The sequence below is a fragment of the Nyctereutes procyonoides genome, unplaced genomic scaffold (genome assembly GCF_905146905.1).
Source record: "Nyctereutes procyonoides isolate TBG_1078 unplaced genomic scaffold, NYPRO_anot_genome, whole genome shotgun sequence".
Lineage (NCBI taxonomy): Eukaryota > Metazoa > Chordata > Mammalia > Carnivora > Canidae > Nyctereutes > Nyctereutes procyonoides.
Genome location: NW_026575125.1, coordinates 20,680,001 through 20,700,625, shown reverse-complemented (window position 1 = coordinate 20,700,625; position 20,625 = coordinate 20,680,001). Strand labels below are relative to the sequence as shown.

General features: G+C 40.5%; 1 protein-coding gene across 1 annotated transcript; it reads left to right on the top strand.

Annotated features, from left to right (window-relative positions):
- The first annotated feature begins 3,808 nt into the window (after nucleotides 1-3,808).
- LOC129517582 (cytochrome c oxidase subunit 6A1, mitochondrial-like) lies at nucleotides 3,809-4,141 on the top strand. Its single transcript, XM_055337486.1, has one exon. The coding sequence runs from the start codon at nucleotides 3,809-3,811 to the stop codon at nucleotides 4,139-4,141; it is 333 nt and encodes a 110-aa protein (XP_055193461.1).
- Nucleotides 4,142-20,625: the final 16,484 nt, after the last annotated feature.

Below are 20,625 nucleotides of genomic sequence, written 5' to 3'. Positions count from 1 at the left end.
ACCAATGCTCAGTCTCTAATGTGCCCAACAGTTGGGCATTACATCCTTGGTCTACCCTTGGAAGGCAGCGCCAATCATACCCATCACACAGGCAATATACCTTGGACTTGCAAAAGCTATAGCTGGAAAGTACCTTAGAAGTGCTAATCCAACCCCTTCCCCCTACAGATAAGAAGACAGAAGTCCAGAAGGCCCAAGGTCGCATAGTGAGCTCTTGGCCTCCTAAACCTGCCATTCATGAAGCTTTTCATGCCTAATCTCAGTCTCATCATGCCATATAAACTAGCTAATAAGAACAATAGGTGACCAAAAAAATTAGAACAACAGACAACAGATATTGAGTGCTTAACAACTCAGACATTGTTCTAAATGCTCTATGTAGGCTAATCCACTCCACAAATGAAGGGAGGAGGTGCAGAAGCATTGCCCAAAGGCACAAGGCTGATAAATGGTAGAGAGGGAACCTGAACCCAGGTGGCCTGACACCACAGCCCCATGCTTCACCACCACTCTCCACTACTCTAGAACACTGTGGAACACCTCTTTGTGCCAGGCATTCATTGTTCTGGACACCAAAGATACAATGGAGAATAAGACACAGACTCTATCTTCAAGTTTTCATTCCTGTGGAAGAGATGGAGCATAAATAGGTAAACAGCAGGCACATTTACTTAAATAAATGCTTATCAAGTATTGTATTCATTTCCCAGGGCTGCTGTAAGAAAGCACCACGGAGTGGCTTAAAACAATAGAAACTTATTCTCCCACAGTTCTGGAAGCTAGAAGTCTAGTGTGTGTGTGTGTGTGTGTGTGTGTGTGTGTGTGTGTGTGTGTGTGAGTAATCCGTTGAGGGTTTTTAATACCAATTTTTAAAATACTTAAGGAAATTATGAAATGTTTTTAACTTTTAATTCTCTTTAATATTATATGGGCAGACAATTTTATAGAGTATTTCTCCAGTTAAAAGGAAACATCTATTTACTGTTGTTCAATTAGAAAAAGCAATTAACACCTGCCTAATGACAAATATATTGTTTATTTTATTTTTAGATTTTCAAACTAGAGCATGCCCATCAGGACTTCTGCTAAGGAACATAGAATTATTTTTTTGTATATTTTTTTATTGGAGTTCAATTTGCCAACATACAGTATAACACCCAGTGCTCATCCCGTCAAGTGCCCCCCTCAGTGCCCATCACTGCACCCCAATGTTTATAGCAGCAATGTCCACAATAGCCAAACTGTGGAAGGAGCCTTGTTGTCCACCAAAAGATGAATGGATAAAGATGTGGTCTATGTATACAATGGAATATTACTCAGCCATTAGAAATGACAAATACCATTTGCTTCAACGTGGATGGAACTGGAGGGTATTATGCTGAGTGAAGTAAGTCAATCGGAGAAGGACAAACATATGGTCTCATTCATTTGGGGAATATAAACAATAGTGAAATGGAAGCCAGAAGTCTAAAATCAAGGTATCATCAGGGCCAAGTTCCCTCTGGGATGCAGGCTAAGAGACTTCCTTGCCTCTGGTAGTGGGTGCACCTGCTTCTGTGTCACATGGCATTTTCCTCTTTTTATAAGGACACCAGTGACATTGGATTGGGGCTCACCCTATAACCTCATCTTTACTTGATGATGTCTGCAAAGACCTTATTTCCAAACAAGGAGGGTCAGCACTGCAACAACAGCTTTTGGAAGGATGCAACTCAACCCGTAACAAGTACCTACTATGTGCCAGACACAGTTCTAGGCATGTGGATACCACAGTGAATGAAAGAGAAAAGAAAATCCCTGCCTTGTGGACCACATTTTCTGGAAATAGGAAAGAAGTAATAATATGATAGATAAATAAACTCTGTAGAATGTTAAAAAGGAATGAGCCAGTGCAGAGCCTCTGAGTGTGGCAAGTGCAGGTCTGGCTTGACCAGTGAACAGCAGGGAGACCAATGTTGTGGGAATAAAATATGTGAGAGAGGGAACAGCAGGAGATAAGTCAGAACGGTCACAGCGGGCCACATAATGAGGGCCCTATAGGCCATTTTCAAATACTTTGGCTTCCTCTCTGAGTGTAATGATCTGACTTCTGTTTGAAAGGATTCCCCTGGCTGATGCATTAAGAAAAGGCTGGTGAGAGTACAGCGCAGGTGCAGCACCAGAGTGGAGGCTACCAAGGCCATCCTGGTGACAGATGACGGTGATTCAGACCAGGAAGGTAAGAGTGAAGGTGTGAAAAGTGGCCAGTTCCTGGATCCTTCTTGAAGGTAAACAAAGTAATTCCAGGAAGTTTTGAGTACTATAAGGAAAATAAAAATGGGGTCATACCTGAGCTGAGACCGAATAATGAGAAGTAAGTAGTCACTCAAAGAGCTAAGGAAAAAGCATTCCAGCAAAGGAGAAAGTGGGCAGACAGGTAGGAACCACCCCTGGCGCTGAATTCTATGCATTTACAGACTATTCCCTGTCTTTTCTCTTCTTCATGATAATATTCAGATATGATTTTATGAAGGCCTTTCTGCCCACCCACATCCAGATGTTCTGATGACAAATTTTAAAAATCGAGGTGCCAAAGCCTCAATAAGAAGCAGTCGCCTTACTTCTGCCTACAGCTGATCAACATGAAAACGTTTTGAATTCCTACGACTCCGGAGAAAGAAAGTCCACAGCTGCCTTCAGGAACCCACTCCAGAGTCTACCAGCCTCCACTGTGAGGAAACATGTTCAGTGTATCTTCACTAAATCCCTCTGATTACACTGTAACACCGTGTCCTCGGATTCCAGTGTCCTGGAGTTGAAAGACAGCTGGTTTCCATCCTCTGCAAAATAAGGCTCTCTATGCTTAGGACTGCTGGTAAGTCCTCTTCTGTAGGCTAAACAGACTCAATTAATTTCAGCTTTTCTTCTATAAAATTTCTCTCTAAATGTTCCACACTCCCATTTAAATTAGTCATGACTGGATATAGTCCTCTCTGAAGAATAGGAAGAACAAAAATATATAAGATTGGGGTAAAGGAAACATAATTATAAAGAATTATGGAGAGCCAGCGCAAATGTCAAATTTTTGCAGTTTCATCAACAGCATTAACAATTATTTTTTTGAAACGACCACCTTTTTAAGTTAATTAACAAATACACAGTAGTTATGAATTTCAGATGATCATAGATAATTGCACTATACAATTCACCAAATACTGTTTATCTTCCACAACCAAAAACCATGGGGAAAACAGAGCAAATGGTAAATGCCACTAACTTCACCTGTATAACAATGGTTAAATAGTCTATTTAAGTGGCTAATGAAGAAACGCTCACCCACATGACAATGATCAAATACAAAGGGCAATGGCAATTAGCCCTGAATTGCTAAATTCAAACAGACTCGTATGACAGAAAATGTGTAACATCATACCAATAAGTCTTTGTAAAGCACATAATTGTGAAATTTAGATGTGTTATTGCCACATTATGAAAAAAATCCTCAGGCTCCGCATTAGTTGATTTCTGACCTTTTACAATATTTCTCTTATGTTCTTTTTAACAATGGGCCATGTGTAGGTTTGTAAAGCAGCGATTCTCAAACTTTTTAGTTTCATGACCCCTTACCCTCTTTTATTTTTTTTTCTTTTATTTTTCTAAATAGGCTCCAAACCCAACGTGGAGCTCAATGTGGGGCCTGAACCCATGACCCCGAGATCAAGACCTGAGCTGGGATGAAAAGTTGGACACCTAACTGACTGAGCCATTGAGGTGCCCCCAAGACTCCTTACACTCTTAAAAATTATTGAAAACCTGGTCCAGGTCGAAAATGGCAGTGGTGGCAGCTGTGTTCCAGCTCTCTGGGCTGCTAGGTCGGTCCGGGGCACAGCTGGGGCAGTCCATGTTGAGCGGTGCCCACAGCGAGGAGGGCTCAGCTCACATATGGAAGGCCCTCACCTACTTCATAGCACTCCCCGGTGTGGGACTGAGCATGCTGAACGGCTTCCTGAAGTCCCATCATGGAGAGCACGAAAGACTTGAGTTCATCGCCTACCCCCATCTCCACATCAGGTCCAAGCCCTTTTCCTGGGGAGATGGTAATCATACTCTATTCCATAACTCTCACGTGAATCCACTTCCAACCAGATATGAAGATGAATAAAAAGAACCTGGACCACCACCCATAGGATTGGTTTGGACCATGACTCTGCACACAGACCAGAAAAGTATATGGGACCTTAAGCTCACCATCCTTACTTTGATGACCAGTATACTGATCCTCCATCCCTTTGCTTATGGCAGGAGATGGCTTAAATAAATAACTTAGATTGGTCCATGAAAAAAAAATTATTGAAAACCCCAGAGAACTTTTATTTATATGGCTTATATCTATTGATATTTACCATATTAGAAATGACAACTGAGAATTTTTAAATATTAATTCACATAAAAATAACAATAGACCTATTACACATTAATGTAAATAACATGTTTTGCAAAAAATAGCCATATTTGCCAAATCAAAAAATAATGAGACAAATGGCATTGTTTTATATTTTTGCAAGTCTCTTTATTGTCTGACTTAATAGGAGACAACTGTTTCATATATCTGCTTCTGCATACAGTCATATATGTCATACAGCTTCCAGAAACTGCCACTCTACACTCAAGAAAAAAATCAAAATTAAAAAAGCAAGTATCTGGGTATCTGGGTGGCTCAGTGAGTTGAGCGTCTGCCTTCGGCTTGGGTCATGATCCTGGGGTCCTGGAATTGAGCCTCTCATCAGGCTCTCTTCTCTACAGGGAGTCTGCTTCTTCCTCTCCCTCTGCCTGCTGCTCTGCCTACCTGTGTTCTCTCTCTCTCTCTCTCTCTCTCTCTCTCTCTCTCTCTCAAATAAATGAATTAAATCTTTAAAAAAATAAAAAATAAAATAATCTTGAGATTCAATGTTTAGTTGAGTGTTTGAGAAAACACATATGGGAGTGCTTAATTTATCTATCCTGTACTCCTTCGTACTGATCTATAAGAGAAATGTGTGTGTTGGAGATGGGCAGCATATTAATTTCTAGGAAGAAAAGAAATAGTGTCATTAATCCCACTTCTACTCATAAAAAAATGATAGTTATTTGGCTCTTGGGAAATATTTTATTAATCCATTGTTGATTATATACCAGAAAAGAAAATGTCAAACAAACAAATCAGCTAAGTTGGCCCAGTCCAGGAACTAAATCTCTATGAACAAAGCCATATCCTTGTTGAGAGATGGCAAAATAATCTCCACAAAATTGAACTGGAATATATGCTAATATGTGTATCTTTCACCCTTTGTAACTGGAAGGAGAAAACTGCTTGGCTCTATCTTATAGTGGAACATGTATTATAACCAAACATGGCTTATAAATACAAAAGCAACAAACGTCTTTTTTTTTTTTTTTTAAATAAAAGCAGCCCTAGGGCTTCGCCTTTGGATAAGATATCACCGGGGACATTTTTTTTTTAAATTCACTAAAATACTCAAATAGCAAGTGTCAAGGTATTGTATATCCACCCAGTTGGTAAAATAAGTCAGTTAATTTGGCAGGTAAGTATTAAGTAATCATGCTGTCAGAATCGGGTGAGTATCAAAGGGAGAAAGACAAAGACTGAACAAAGGAGCAAAAATAAAATAAGTAGCAGATTATCAAATAAGTAAATAAAAATGAGAACTTCTCAATGCTCCATTGTATCCGCCATAAACCAGTTCAACCCTGCAGATTTTTTCCCTCCTGCTCTAGTGTCAGGAAAGCAACGTGGGTGTGAGGAAACCAAGGCCTGACAGTTTGCGAACTGTGCTGTTAAGAGGGGGTTTGGAAGGTTTCAGGAAAGAAAGGCCTGGTCCCTTTAAGAAGCAAAAGCTGGGCCTCTGGCAAGCCATGAGCTGGAGAATGGCAAAGCCTGCTCCTCCATACATTAGCTTTTCTCCGGAAGAAGGGAGCCGAATTAGAAGCATGGCTGTCAGGAAAAGCCTGAATAGAGAGCATTTAAGCAGATTTTATTCAGTTCCAGGGAAATTCACACAACTTGATCTTTTCTCACTTCTTCAAACCGAAAACGTACCCGTAAGTGCACTGAAACTGCCCCATCTGGGAGGCAAGGACAGAACCTTTATCAGTGAAACTTATCAGTGCTATGCAGAGCAGAGGTACATAGTAGGACCTCGGTATATATTTGGGAATCCCAAAAAAATTAGGATTTTTCTTTATTCTGTGAGAAATAGTGATTTCAGGCCTTTTCTAAGGCTAATGCCAAATTCCTTTTCATAAAAAAAGACTTCTTAAACAGAATTATATGCTAGAACTGAAAGGGATAGGTTGAGCTTCTTACTTTATAGATAAGGAAACTGAGGCCCAAAGAGGTTAAATGGGTTTGCCTAAGGTGGCCTGACTAGTTAATGGCAGAGCCAAGAACACCCCTGACATCCTACCCTCCCAAGCAGCATCAAGTAGACAGAGATAATGAACCTGGATCCATGGATGGATTTTAAGAGTCCAAAATCCAGGAGGGCACGTGATGTAATGAGCACTGGGTATTACAGAAAACCGATGAATCCCTGAACTCTACCTCTGAAACCAATAATATACTATGTTAATTAATTGAATTTTAATTTTTTTAAAGAAGTCCAAAACCCAGCCCAATAACATGTATGTAAAATTTCATGTGCAGGATCCCTGGGTGGCGCAGCGGTTTGGTGCCTGTCTTTGGCCCGGGGCGCGATCCTGGAGACCCAAGATCGAATCCCACATCGGGCTCCCGGTGTATGGAGCCTGCTTCTCCCTCTGCCTGTGTCTCTGCCTCTCTCTCTTTCTCTCTCTGTGACTATCATAAGTAAATAAAAAAAAAATTTCATGTGCATTGCATCTGAGGGGGAGAGAGTCCAAAGTTGTCACTTGATTTTCAAAGGGTGTGTGACCCTCAAAACTGTTAAGAATCCTAGTCTCTGGGGCACTTGGGTGGCTCAGTGGTTGAGCATCTGCCTTTGGCTCAGGTCGTGATCCCAGGGTCCTGGGGTGGAGTCCCGCATCGGGCTCCCCACAGGACCCTGCCTATATCTCTGCCTCTCTCTGTGTGTCTCTCATGAATAAATAAAATCTTAAAAAAAAAAAAACAAAAGAAACTGAGGGTTGCTGGAGAGGAGGTGAGTGGGGGAATGGGGTAACTGGGTGATGTACATACATTAAGGAGGGCACATGATGGAATGAACACTGGGTGTTATATGCAACTAATGAATCACTACACTCTACCTCTGAAACTAATAACACAGTATAGGTTAACTAAATTGAATTTCAATACAAAATTTTTTAAAAACACAAAGACTATAAAGCACCTAGCATAATCCTGGCACATATAAAGTACTCACTTAATGGTAGTTATTTTTTTTAAAAGATTTTTATTGGGCAAAAGACATAAACAGAAATTTCACAGAGGAAGACATAGACATGGCCAACAAGCACATAAGAAAATGCTCCGCATCACTGGCCATCAGGGAAATACAAATCAAAACCACAATGAGATACCACCTCACACCAGTGAGAATGGGGAAAATTAACAAGGCAGGAAACCACAAATGTTGGAGAGGATGCGGAGAAAAGGGAACCCTCTTACACTGTTGGTGGGAATGTGAACTGGTGCAGCCACTCTGGAAAACTGAGTGCAGGTTCCTCAAAGAGTTAAAAATAGATCTGCCCTAAGACCCAGCAATTGCACTGCTGGGGATTTACCCCAAAGATACAGATGCAGTGAAACGCCGGGACACCTGTACCCCGATGTTTATAGCAGCAATATCCACAATAGCCAAACTGTGGAAGGAGCCTCGGTGTCCACTGAAAGATGAATGGATAAAGAAGATGTGGTCTATGTATACAATGGAATATTACTCAGCCATTAGAAATGACAAATACCCACCATTGGCTTCGACGTGGATGGAACTGGAGGGTATTATGCTGAGTGAAATAAGTCAATCGGAAAAGGACAAATATTATATGGTCTCATTCATTTGGGGAATATAAAAATTAGTGAAAGGGAATAAAGGGAAAGGAGAGAAAACGAGTGAGAATATCAGTGAGGTTGACAGAACATGAGAGACACCTAACTCTGAGAAATGAACAAGGGGTAATGGAAAGGGAGGTGGGTGGGGGGGTTGGAGTGACTGGGTGATGGGCACTGAGGGGGACACTTGGTGGGATGAGCACTGGGTGTTATGCTAAATGTTGGCAAATTGAACTCCAATAAAGAAAAAGGAAAGAAAAAAAAGATTTTATTTATTTATTCATGAGAGAGACAGAGAGAGAGGCAGAGACACAGGCAGAGGGAGAAGCAGGCTCCACACAGGGAGCCCAATGTGGGACTCGATCCTGGGTCTCCAGTATCAGGCCCTGGGCTGAAGGCGGCACTAAACTGCTGAGCCACCCGGGCTGCCTTCATTTGTTTTTTTTTTTAATATTTTTTAATTTAATATATTTTTTAATTGAAGTCTGAAAGATACAGATGCAGTGAAACACCGGGACACCTGCACCCCAATGTTTATGGCAGCAATATCCACAATAGCCAAACTGGAAGGAGCCTTAATGTCCATTAACAGAGTTTCATTTGTGATAAAGGAGGCTGGAGGAACCTAAGTGTCTGTCACTAGGGTAATATGGATAAGGAGAATGTGAAGTATACATACTACAGCACATCATGCAGCACTTAGAAACAACAAAGTGGAAGGACACACAACAACATGGATAGATATTAAGGATATGGTCCCAAAAGAAAAAGATTTTGTTGATATTTTTTATTCATGAGAGACACACAAGAGAGAGAGAGGCAGAGACATAGGCAGAGAGAAAAGCAGGCTCCCTGTGGGGACCCCAATGCAGGACTCCATCCCAGGACCCTAGGATCATGACCTGAGCCAAAGGCAGACTCAACCACTGAGCCACCCAGGTGGCCCCAAATGAAAAAGATATTAAGAAACAAAATGACTGGGCAGCCCGAGTGGCTCAGCCGCCTTCAGCCCAGGACGTGATCCTGGAGACCCAGGATCGAGTCCCTCATTGGGTTCCCTGCATGGAGCCTGCTTCTCCCACTGCCTGTGTCTCTGCCTCTCTCTCTACCTGTGTCTTTCATGAATAAATAAATAAAATATTTTTTTTATTTTTTTTAAAAAAGAAACAAAATGACTGGGATGCCTGGTGGCTCAGTGGTTGAGCATCTGCCTTCGGCTCAGGTCATGATCCCAGGATCCAGGATCAAGCCCTGCTTCAGGCTCCCTGCAAGAAGCCTGCTTCTCCCCTGCTTATGTCTCTGTGTCTCTCATGAATAAATAAATAAATCTATTTTTTTAAAATTGAAGTTCGATTTGCCAACATATAGTATAACACCCAGTGCTCATCCCATCAAGTGCCCTCCTCAGTGCCCATCACCCAGTTACCCCATCCCCCTGCCGGCCTACCCTTCCACTACCCTTTGTTCATTTCCCAGAGTTAAGAGTCTCTCATGTTTTGTCACCCTCTCTAATTTTTCCCACTCATTTTCCTTCCTTTCCCCTATAATCCCTTTCACTATTTCTTATATTCCACATGAGTGAAACCATATGACGACTGTCCTTCTCCAACTGACTTACTTCACTCAGCATAATACCCTCCAGTTCTATCACATTGAAGCAAATGGTAGGTATTCGTCCTTTCTAATGGCTGAGTAATATTCCATTGTATATACAAATAAATCTTTAAAAATTTAAAAAAAAAAAAAGAAACACAATTACTTCTCTGGAAAAGCCATTAATGTAAATCTTTAAAACATGCCCACAATATAATCTTACATATTCTGTAAGGTTATTCTTACACAATCTACATATTCTGATATATACAAATATGAATATACACATTAGACCCACTGGAATAATTGCCAGTGGGGGGCAGGGGAGAATGGGGAGTGGCAGTAAAAGGGAAAGAAGGAAAGAGTCAAGAAAAGTAAAGAAGGAAGGAGGGAGGAATAGAGGAAGGGGAGAGTCTTGCGGCTTATAATGATGAGACTGTATTTTGCATTTGGGAATATAACTCAATCATCCAATGTAACAAATGAACAGCACCACCAGATGGTTGCCAATGATGCTTGGTAGGTACAATAAACTTGGGGACATTTCAAAACTAAATCTTGGGCAACTACAGGAATATGTTCTATCCTCAAATAACTGGACTACTCTGCTATTCTTATCACTTATTTGACTAAATGTCCTTTCCTCTTTCATTGTAAACATCCCAACTTGGAGAAACGAGAAGGGAGCCTAGAAAGTGAACAGAAATGGAAGAGACTATTAATTTTAATATTAACCTATTAATCTTCAATGAACTAAAGTCAAACAGTGAGAGAGACACTATATACTATGATTCATACTTTAATACAAAACAGGCCAATTACCAATACCAATATTTGAATGCTGGCACCATTATTTATTCATCATGGACACAAAAAATGCAGGAAAATACTCAAATAGCAAGTGTCAAGGTATTGTATATCCACCCAGTTGGTAAAATAAGTCAGTTAATTTGGCAGGTAAGTATTAAGTAATCACGCTGTCAAACTCGGGTGAGTATCTAAGGGAGAGAGACAAAGACTGAACAAAGAATGGGGGGGATTACAGAAAAGAAGTAAGAAGGGGGCCAAAAATAGGCAGAAGGAGAAAATAAATACAGTGTGACAGGTTCAACAGTGGGATGGATGTCTCCATTCCATCACAGAGAGATTATCCTAGAAATAAGGACAGATGCTTCACAGTAACATCAGTGGCGCTGAGGGGTTTTGTCCATCAGGATGAGGCTGTTCACAAAGGTGGACTATGGATGAGAGCGGTCTTTCAGCATTAGCTGTGTCCATCTTCTGTCTTAATGTTTTACTTGCCTGACAACACATTGGGGACCATACATAACACACTCACATATAGACAACTAACCCTCACTGTCTAGGCCAAGGGCTGGCGAACTTTCTCTTTTTCTTTCCTATTTTTTTCTCTACAGGCCAATGATGACACCATGGTTTGTCAGGCATTTTCATTCGGTTTGCCAGGCAATTATTTTCTCAATTTATGTTTTCCTCATATTACCATGTTGTGTTCCTTGTCTTTATGAGAGGCAGGAGATAAATTCGGTCACTCAGAGATGATGGATTTAGATGATAGCAAACACCCTCTTCTGGGCATCTCCTTTCCACCAATGCCACTTCTCTCTCTGTCCTCAGCCTATGAGTTCTTTATTTCCCACACCTCTACTCTCATCACTTGACTTAAAGGTGCCCTATTCCTAGAGTCAGTGTTTGATTTTTTTAAGAGGTCTTGTCCTCTAGGAAACAGAGAGCCATGGAAGCCATGGACCTTCTAGGAGGTCTCAATATGGCCTCAACTCCTCTTTCTCTTCCCCGTATAACCAATCCATCAGCAAATCCCGTTGGTGTCTCATCTCTCTATTCCAACAGCCCTGTTGCAAACCACCATCATTTCTTGCCTGTATCATTCATAAGAAACTCTCAATGGGTCTCTACTTCAGCACCTATACACAGTTTATGTTCCATATATAACTCACTTTTTATTTTTTTAATATTTATTTATTTATTTATTCATGAGGGAAGGAGGGAGGGAGAGAGGGAGAGGGAGAGAGAGAGAGAGAGGCAGGCAGAGACAAAGGCAGAGGGAGAAGCAGGCTCCATTCCATGTAGGGAGCCCGACGTGGGCCTCGATCCTGGGTCTCCAGGATCAGGCCCTGGGCTGAAGGCAGCACTAAACCGCTGAACCACCTGGGCTGCCCTATAACTCACTTTTTAATGTTATTTTAAAACAGTCTTACACGTGCAGTAATGTTGCAAAAACAGGACAGAGAATTTCACTTATATGTGGAATCTAAAAAACAAAACAGACAGACCAAAAAATAGACTCTTAAAACCAGAGAATAAACTGGTGGTTGCCAGAGGGGAGGTGGGTACAAGGATGGGCAAAATAAATAAAGGACATTAAGAGGTACAAACTTCTCGTTATAAAATAAATAAATCACAGGGATGAAAGAAAAGTACAGCATAGGGAATACAGTCAACAAATAGTGTAACAACATTGTATGGTGACTACACTTAGGGTGGTGAGAATGGAGTAATGTATAGAATTACTGAATCATTATGTTGTACACCTGAAACTAACATAACACCATATGTCAATTATAATTTTCTAAAAAAGAGTACAGGGGCACGCGAGTGGCTCAATCAGACTCTTGGTTTCAGCTCAGGTCATGATCTCAGTGTTGTGGGATAGAACCCTGCATTGGGCTCTGCACTAAGTGGGGAGTCTGCTTCTCCCTCTCCCTCTGTCCCTCCCCTGACTCCTACCCTCCTCCCCCACTCATGCTCTCTCCCTCTCCCTCTAAAATAAATAAATCTTTCTTAAAAGGGGTGGGGGCGCCTAGGTGGCTCAGTTAGTTAAGGGTCTGCCTTCACCTTAGGTCATGATCCTGGAGTCCTGGAATTGAGCCCTGCATTGACTGCCCTGCTCAGCAGGAATTCTGCTTCTCCCTCTCCCTCTGCCTCTCCCCCATGCCATTCATTCTGTCTCTCTCTTGCTCATTCTCTCTTTCTCTCTCTCATTTGCTGTCTCCCAAATAAAATATTTTAAATGAATGAATGAATGAATGAATGAATGAATGAGAGGATCACCTGGGTGGCTCAGTGAGTTGAGCAACTGACTCTTGATTTCAGTTCAGGTCATGATCTCAAGGTCATGGGGTGGAGCCCCACCTAGGGCTCTGCACTCAGTGCAGTCTGCTTGTCCCTCTCCCTCTCCAGCTCAATAACTCATGCTCGCTCTCTCTCTCTCTCAAATAAATAAAATCTTTTAAACAAAGAGTACAAAACTGCCATATACCTTTCACCCAGCTTGCCAATAATGTTAATATTTTGCATAACCATAGTTCATATATCAAAACTAGTAAATATACATTGATACATTAACTAAATTATGGAGTTTTTTTTTGTTTCACTAGTTTGTCCACTAATGTCCTTTTTTGATACAGGATACCATGTTCCATTTAGTCAGCATGTCTCCTTAGTCTCCATCACTGTGACAGTTCCTCACCCTTTCCTTGCATTTCATGTTCTTAACACTTTTGAAAAGTACTAATAGAGTACTTTGTACAATGCCCCTCAAGTTGGGTTTCTCTGTTTTTCATGATCAGACTGTGGTTACAAACTTTGGCAAGAATACCACAGAAATTATGTGGTCGGACGCTTGGGTGGCTCAGTGGTTGAGCGTCTGCCTTTGGCTCAGGGCATGATCCTGGGGTCCTGGAATCGAGTCCCACATCAGGCTCCCTGCATGGAGTCTGCTTCTCCCTCTGCCTATGTCTCTGCCTCTCTCTCTCTCTCTCTCTCTCTCTCTCTCTCTCTCTCTCTCTCCCGTGTCTCACATGTATAAATAAATAAAATCTTTAGGAAAAAAAAGAAGTTGATGTGGTCTTCACAATGTGTCATATCAGGTGTAAATCAAATCAGTATGTCTTATTATTGGTAATGTCAACCTGGATCACATGGTTAAGGGGACATTTGCTAACTTTCTCCACACTAAAGATGGCCATTTTTTCTTTTGTAATCAATAATATCTTAAGGGATAAAACACTGTGAGACCATGGAAATATTCTATTTTTCATCATACTCTGTCCATTGATTTATGCATCCACTGAATCCTAGCCTGTAAGAACTATTATTGTGATGTCTGCCCAATGATGATTGTTTATCTCCTTCATTTTATCTATATTTACATTTCCTTCCACCCAACTGAGCCCAACCCAGATTACAAAATCCTGAGCAAAAACAAACAAACAAAAAAACAAAAAGAAACAAGAAACAAACAAAAACCAATGGCTATTATTTGAAGGCACTATGTTTTGGGGCAATTGTTATGTACCAATAATGAATCAGCAGTGTCTTCACTCAGATCCTCTCACACTCTGGCAACTTGAAGAAAGCTTACTATGTTAGTAAATCTGGGGCTGCTTTAGAAGAGGGAGGAAAACTAGAGCTTCAAGTTAAAAAATTACAGTCATGGGGGGGCCTAGATGGCTCAGTCAGTTAAGTGTCCAATTCTTGATTTTGGCTCAGGTCACGATCTCAGAGTCATGGGATCGAGCAATGTCTGCCCCTGCACTGGTAGAATCTGCTTGAGATTCTCTCTCTGACCCTCCCCCTTCCCCCTACTTGTGTTCTCTCTCTAAATAAATAAATAAATCATTTTAAAATTACAGTAACATAGATATTACTGTATTTGGTGTATTTGGACATCAGTAATGGAGTGGTGTTCTACTATCAAAGCCAGAAAATTCAGAGTCAGAGAAAACCGTGAGCTTTTAAGAGTACCAAGAAGCCCCCTTCATCTCCAAAAATAAATTTTTTCATTGATTAATTCCTTTTCTTTGTTCATTTGATATTTATTGAGCCTTTGCCAGGTTCTAGATATACAAAGACATGATCCTGAACTTTTTTTTTTTATCCTGGACTTTGATTCTAACTTTATTAAAATATGGTCTGTGTGTCAACTATACTCAAAAAAAACTTTTTCAAAAATTAAATTTTAAAAAAATTTATTTATTTGGGGGGGGGGAGCGACAGAGGGAGAGAAAGAATCTTAAGCAGACTCCACGCCCAGTATAGAGCCCAAGCAGGGCTCAATCATGAGCACAGATACCTTAGAGAAGCCAGCAACCTTAAAGTATCATTTGATTCACACTTCTGAGATGCTCCAATGAGCTTTCCATTTGTTGGATGTGCAATGTTAAACAATGTCAATATAGCAATAAAAACAAGAATAACTACTACCATTTCTTGAACACTCACTTATTTAAAAGCCAAGGAAATGGCATCATTTTACCCACACAACAGCCTGAATGGGTGCTATGGTGGTCCCCGTTTACAAATGAAGAAAAAGCAAAATCCCAGGGCTACTAAATAATGGCGGCAGCATGGGAGACCAACTATCTACACCATGTCCTTTCACTCACCCATGTCTTTCTACCTATCCATCAAATAGCCTACAATAAACACTATTAAATAGAAAGGTGTAAAGTAGGGCCTCATAATCTGGGGCCATAACTTCAAGGGTTCTATGACTCCCTGAAATTAAATGAAGCATGTATCAATATGTGCATTTGGCAGCAGGCAGGGGGTACTTATTGCTTTTATTAGTCTTAAAGTCCCTAATTCTAAATAAGACTAAAACTCTAATTGAAAAGAAGTCCACAATAGAAGATGTAATACCCCAGGTGAAACTGGATGTTAACAGATTGAGGCAGGAAATGCCCTGTGTGTGACGATGGCTGTTCATCTGCACTTGCCTCTAACACTCACTGCATCCAATAAGAGCCCATTTTTCTATCCACATACTGTCCTCACACAAAGCACAGCTGGGTTTTTGGAGTAGCATTAAACCTGCTTTGTAGCAGTTCTAAGACAAACTGTGCAGCGCCTTGCCCAGCAGAATATCTAGATGACCCCAGAGCCTTGGAGCACAGCGGCTAGGAGACCACCCTGTTTAGAAAGAGAAGGATGAAGGGGTGGCTGTTAGACATCTCTTCTAGGCTCATTTGTCTATAGACTGGGATTAGATTCTGATTCTGGTCCAAATAGAAATTAGGTCGGTTATTACATTTCTGAAAATCTGGCAGGAATACCTTTCTTTAAATACACTCATTAGGCCGACTGAGTATTTTCCAAATAGGAATTAGAGAGAAATTTCCAAGTCCCATGTGAGCCCATGGCTTGATTTTGCTATTCAATCTCCTTACACAATGGTCCAATGGTCATGGCTCTCTCCTGACCACACTCACTAGATGTTTACTCACAATGTTGGAAGAGCTCAAGTTCTTGTGGGAGAAATCCTCATCTCAGTGAGAAAAGAGAAATGTTAGAACTTTTCTTGCAAAAGAGAGAGAGAGAGAGAAGCGGAGGGGATGGGGGACTTGTGTTTTTATTTAGGCAAAGCAAGGAGAAGAAAGCCACATCTAAACAAATACCAGCTCAGCTCCTCTCTCTCTTGTCTGGCAAAGTGCCAGTGTGAGTTGTGAGATACAGGTAGGCCCGTGTATTGCCCACAGAAGGATGATTCAGTGAGGCCCACTCAGACTCATCATTCTGTCAAACTCTTAAATGGTAGACACATTCCTTCCAAATACAGGGCTCGTGATGACGGTATACCGGTAGTGTGGGAAGATGGGTGCTCACGACTAAAATCACAAATTTCAGCTAAGAAGACACAGAGGAAACTGCTATGCCTTCTCCTACATTTCCCCACTTGCCTAGATGTTTAGTATCTTCACACACACGGCATGGTGGTGAGCGATAGTAAGGGCTTAATAAGTCCATGTTGCTTGAGTAACTCATATAGTCCACTACCTGAATTACTTTGAGTGATTCATCTTATGTTCAAGCTATTCTAAATCTTAATATTCCTGAGGCGCCTGGGTGGCTCAGCGGTTGAGCGTCTGCCTTTGGCTCAGGGAGTGATCCCAGGGTCCGGGGATAGGGTCCTCAGATCAAATCCCACACGGGGCTCCCTGCAGAGAACCTGCTTCTCCCTCTGCCTATGTCTCTGCCTCCCTCTGTGTGTCTCTCATGAATAAATAAAATCTCTTAATAAATAAATAGAGCTTAATATTCCTAAATATACTTTTAAAATGAAAACTAATGATGTCTTTTATCTCACTTCAGATTGGTGAAACTGTGGTGAAAAGGTACAAATCACATTCCACTAGCCCCAAGACCTTTCTGTACTGGAGGCCTTCTCTGGTAATTTGGATTACAGTTCCCAACTCTTCACTCCCTCCCTATAAAAAGGATTATAAATCCACAGCCTTCGCCATTTGGCTTTGCAACAGCAGAATTTGCAAAGTAAACATTTCCACCCAACTGACTTTAGGTCTAGCCCTGGGACTTGTTTTGACCAATAGAATGTGGGTAGAAGTGACATGTGTCTATTATGAACAGAAGCTTTAACAGGCATGACAAACTTTCACCAGCAACTTTTGTACTTCTGTAGTTCACCATGCAAAAAGCATATCTCAAAACCTTTTGTTCTTTAGCCTGGAGCCCATGGATGATCAGACCTGAATCGGGCCCAAATCCTGGGGACCCAAGGCCAGCTGAGCCTAACAAAGCCAAGCCAACCAGCAGATCTGTGAATAATAAATAAATAAAGGAATATTTTTATTAGTGATTAAAATATTGGGGTTATTTGCTACTGTAGCTAAAAATGACCAATACGTCTTCTAAGTCCAATACATTAACATGCTGCTCTATAACTTGCAAACAAGAAGACTTCATAAAGGTATGGGACATTTGTCTTATCTCTGTTCCTAACATACAAACAACCAAAAAGAGGTACCGTCATCAAAATACCTAGATCTCTTGTCAGTTTGTTAGAAGACAGCCTTCTATTTCTTCCCCCATATAACTGTGGAAGTATCTCTGGCAGTCATTTCAGAACTGTTAGCTACATTTTTTTTCTTTAAACCTATATATAAAGGAAAGCTGACAAGAGTTTTGTTTCTTGAAGCCTTCTGACACAGTCTATTGTTTGGGGTAGTTTAGAATCTCCACCACTGAGGCTTACCATTCTTTTATTTACCCTCATCTGTACACAAGAAATATCTACAGCTCTTATAGTCAGTACAGAAATAAGTATGCATTGTAAGGACACTGTATGTTACCAGTTGATCAAAGGAAAACAACGAAATGAATGAAGAGCAAGAAATGGCTGAAATCGAATAATACAGAAGACTGATGACACTAGGAATGGAGCACAGACTTGACACTGATTTTTCAGAGACTTAAGTCCATCTGTTCTTTGTAATATTAACCTGTCGTTATATTTCTCAATCTCCGAATTTCTTTTTCCCTTTTTTGTTTCTCTATTTCTTTTATATAAGACTGAATAATGTTGAGCTGCTTTCACCCTAAGAAGCTGTGAATTGCTAGGTTCTGCTTAGTTCCTGGTATAATTGGAAACAATTGAATTTGAATAGCAGTTTGGTTTTCACATCTTTTATTTATTAACGTTCTTCAAAATATAGAAATAAAAGGGTAAAAACAGCTTTACATAATATAGAAAATGTCAAGAATAGAAAAAAATGAGGACAAAGAAAAAAATAGAAACTGAATAAAAATATGAGTAAGTTTCAGTTTTTACATATTCCAACCAATGTGTACTTGTCATCTGAAGCAGTGTTAATCCATATATGTAACAGCTATAGAGTTTATCCATTTAATAAACAGAGCCAGTGATTAGGTAACTAATGTTCAGAAAGAGGTAAAGGGTTTGCTTTGGTCTTCACTTAAAATGTTAGAGCAGCAAAGGAGTAGGTATGACTTGCTGAAGTCCATATAAAGAGTTGGGCATCACTGCATGTGAAACAAATATTGGTTTTGTTCCTAGCACACACAGGCATGTTCAGTTTGTCCTAAGCTCACTTTTCTGTATACATCATACTTCAACAAAAACTGCTTTTTAAAATTAATCTAGAGAAAAAGTAAGAAACTCATGCCTGGTCATTTCCCTTCCTGAGAATTGGTGATAAACATACTTATGAACTAGCTATACAGTGGTCAAAAACCAAGGCGAGAATTAGTAAAAAAAAAAATATATATATATATATATATATGCATATATATGTATATATATATATATATCCATAAAGTTTAAAAACCCACTAATGATAAAATTCTTCCTGTACCATACAGTTCCCTCTTGTGTACAAACAGATGGAAACAGCGGTATACACTGTCCAAGGCACATACAGTCTTTGTCATCTCTTACCAGGTTTGGAAACCTTCAAATGGCTCTTTCCTCCTAGACACTAGACCTACAATCCTGGGTACTCTGCTTGGTGGATCAGGAACCAGGTTCTCAAGTCAAAGTGCAAGGGTTCAAGTACCAGCTCAGCCACATCCTGGCTGTACAACCTTGTGAAGGTATTTAACTCACCAGATCTCAGCTACATCATCTATAAAGTGGGGATAATAAGAGTACCTGCTTCATGGGATTGTAACGTAGAATTATGTGCCTAGTACCTAGGCATTGCTTAAAAAATGTTAATTGTTGGGGTGCCTGAGTGGCTCAGTCTGTTAAGCATCCAGCTCTAAGGTTTCTGCTTAGGTAGTAATCTTGAGGTTGTGGAATACAGCCCTGCATCTGTTTGTCCCTCTCCTTTTGCTCCTTCCATTCTCTCTCTCTCTCTCTCTCTCTCTCTCTCTCTCTCTCTCTCTTTCTCTCTCTCTCTCTCTCTCTCTCTCTCCCTCTCTCCCTCTCAAATAAATGGGTAAAATCTTTTTAAAAAATATTCATTGTTGCAGCACCTGGGTAGCTCAGTCGGTTAAGCATCTGCCTTTGGCTCAGGTCACAATCTCAGGGTCCTGGGATTGAGCCCCAGGTTGGGCTCCCTACTCAGCAGGGAGTCTGCTTCTCCTTCTCCTTCTGCCCCTACCCCTGCTTGTGCTCTCTTACTTACTCTCTCCCTCTGTCAGACAAATAAATACAATCTTTTTAAAAAATGTTAATTGTTATCATAACTTCTGTGGCAATGGTTCAATATACAAAACAGGAATAACTGAGAGAAGAAAAAATGGCACTTAATTCTGCCCAAACTGCTTCTTTCATAAAATTGTTTTAAATGGCCAAAGTTCATGGGAGAATTTTTTTAAATGGCCAAAGTTCATGTGTACTGATGTTCACAATTTACTTTAAAATGCACCAACAGGGGCACCTGGGTGGTTCAGTCAGGGAAGTGTCTGCCTTTGGCTCAGGTCATGATCCTGAGATCCTAGGATTGAGCCCTGCATCAGGCTCCCTGCTCATTGGGAAGCCTGCTTCTCCCTCTCCCTTTGCCTCTCCCCCCTGCTCATCCTCTCTCTTTCTCTCAAATAAATAAATAAAATCTTTAAAAACTGCACCAAGGGGCGTCTAGGTGGCTCAGTCAGTTGAGTGTCTGACTCTTGATTTCAGCTCAGGTCATGATCTCATCGTCAGGCCCCAGAGTTGGGCTCCACGCTGAGTAGGGAGTCTGCCTGAAAATACCAGTAGGGATTCTCTCCCTCTGTCTCTCTGCCCCCTACCCTGCTTGCTGTCTTTCATTCTTTTTCTGAAATAAATAGATAAATATTTTTTAAAAATTTAAAAATAAAATGCACCAAAAAGTAAGTTAAGTGGATGGATGGCAGGATCAATAGATATGGGATAAAAACAAATATACTAAAATGATCATTGTAGAATCTAGGTGATGAGTATGTGAGTGTTCACTGCACAATTTTTCTGTGTAAAGATGATGGGGAAAAGTAAATAGCATAAATATTTAAATTCTGTATAATTACTAAGTACAAGCAGAGACCCTGTACTACACAACTTCAAGTTAAATATAAACACCTAATTATGGATTTGTTCTTCTCTTTCTAAACTTAAGTGTTGAACTTTAGTTTTTCTTTCTCATTTCAGGGAAACATTTACTTTCATCCCAAATTCTTCTATCTTGTCTGATGTTCCAAGGAATGCTTCTTTTAAAAAAAAAAGATTTTATTTATTTATTCATGAGAGACACAGATAGAGAGAGAGG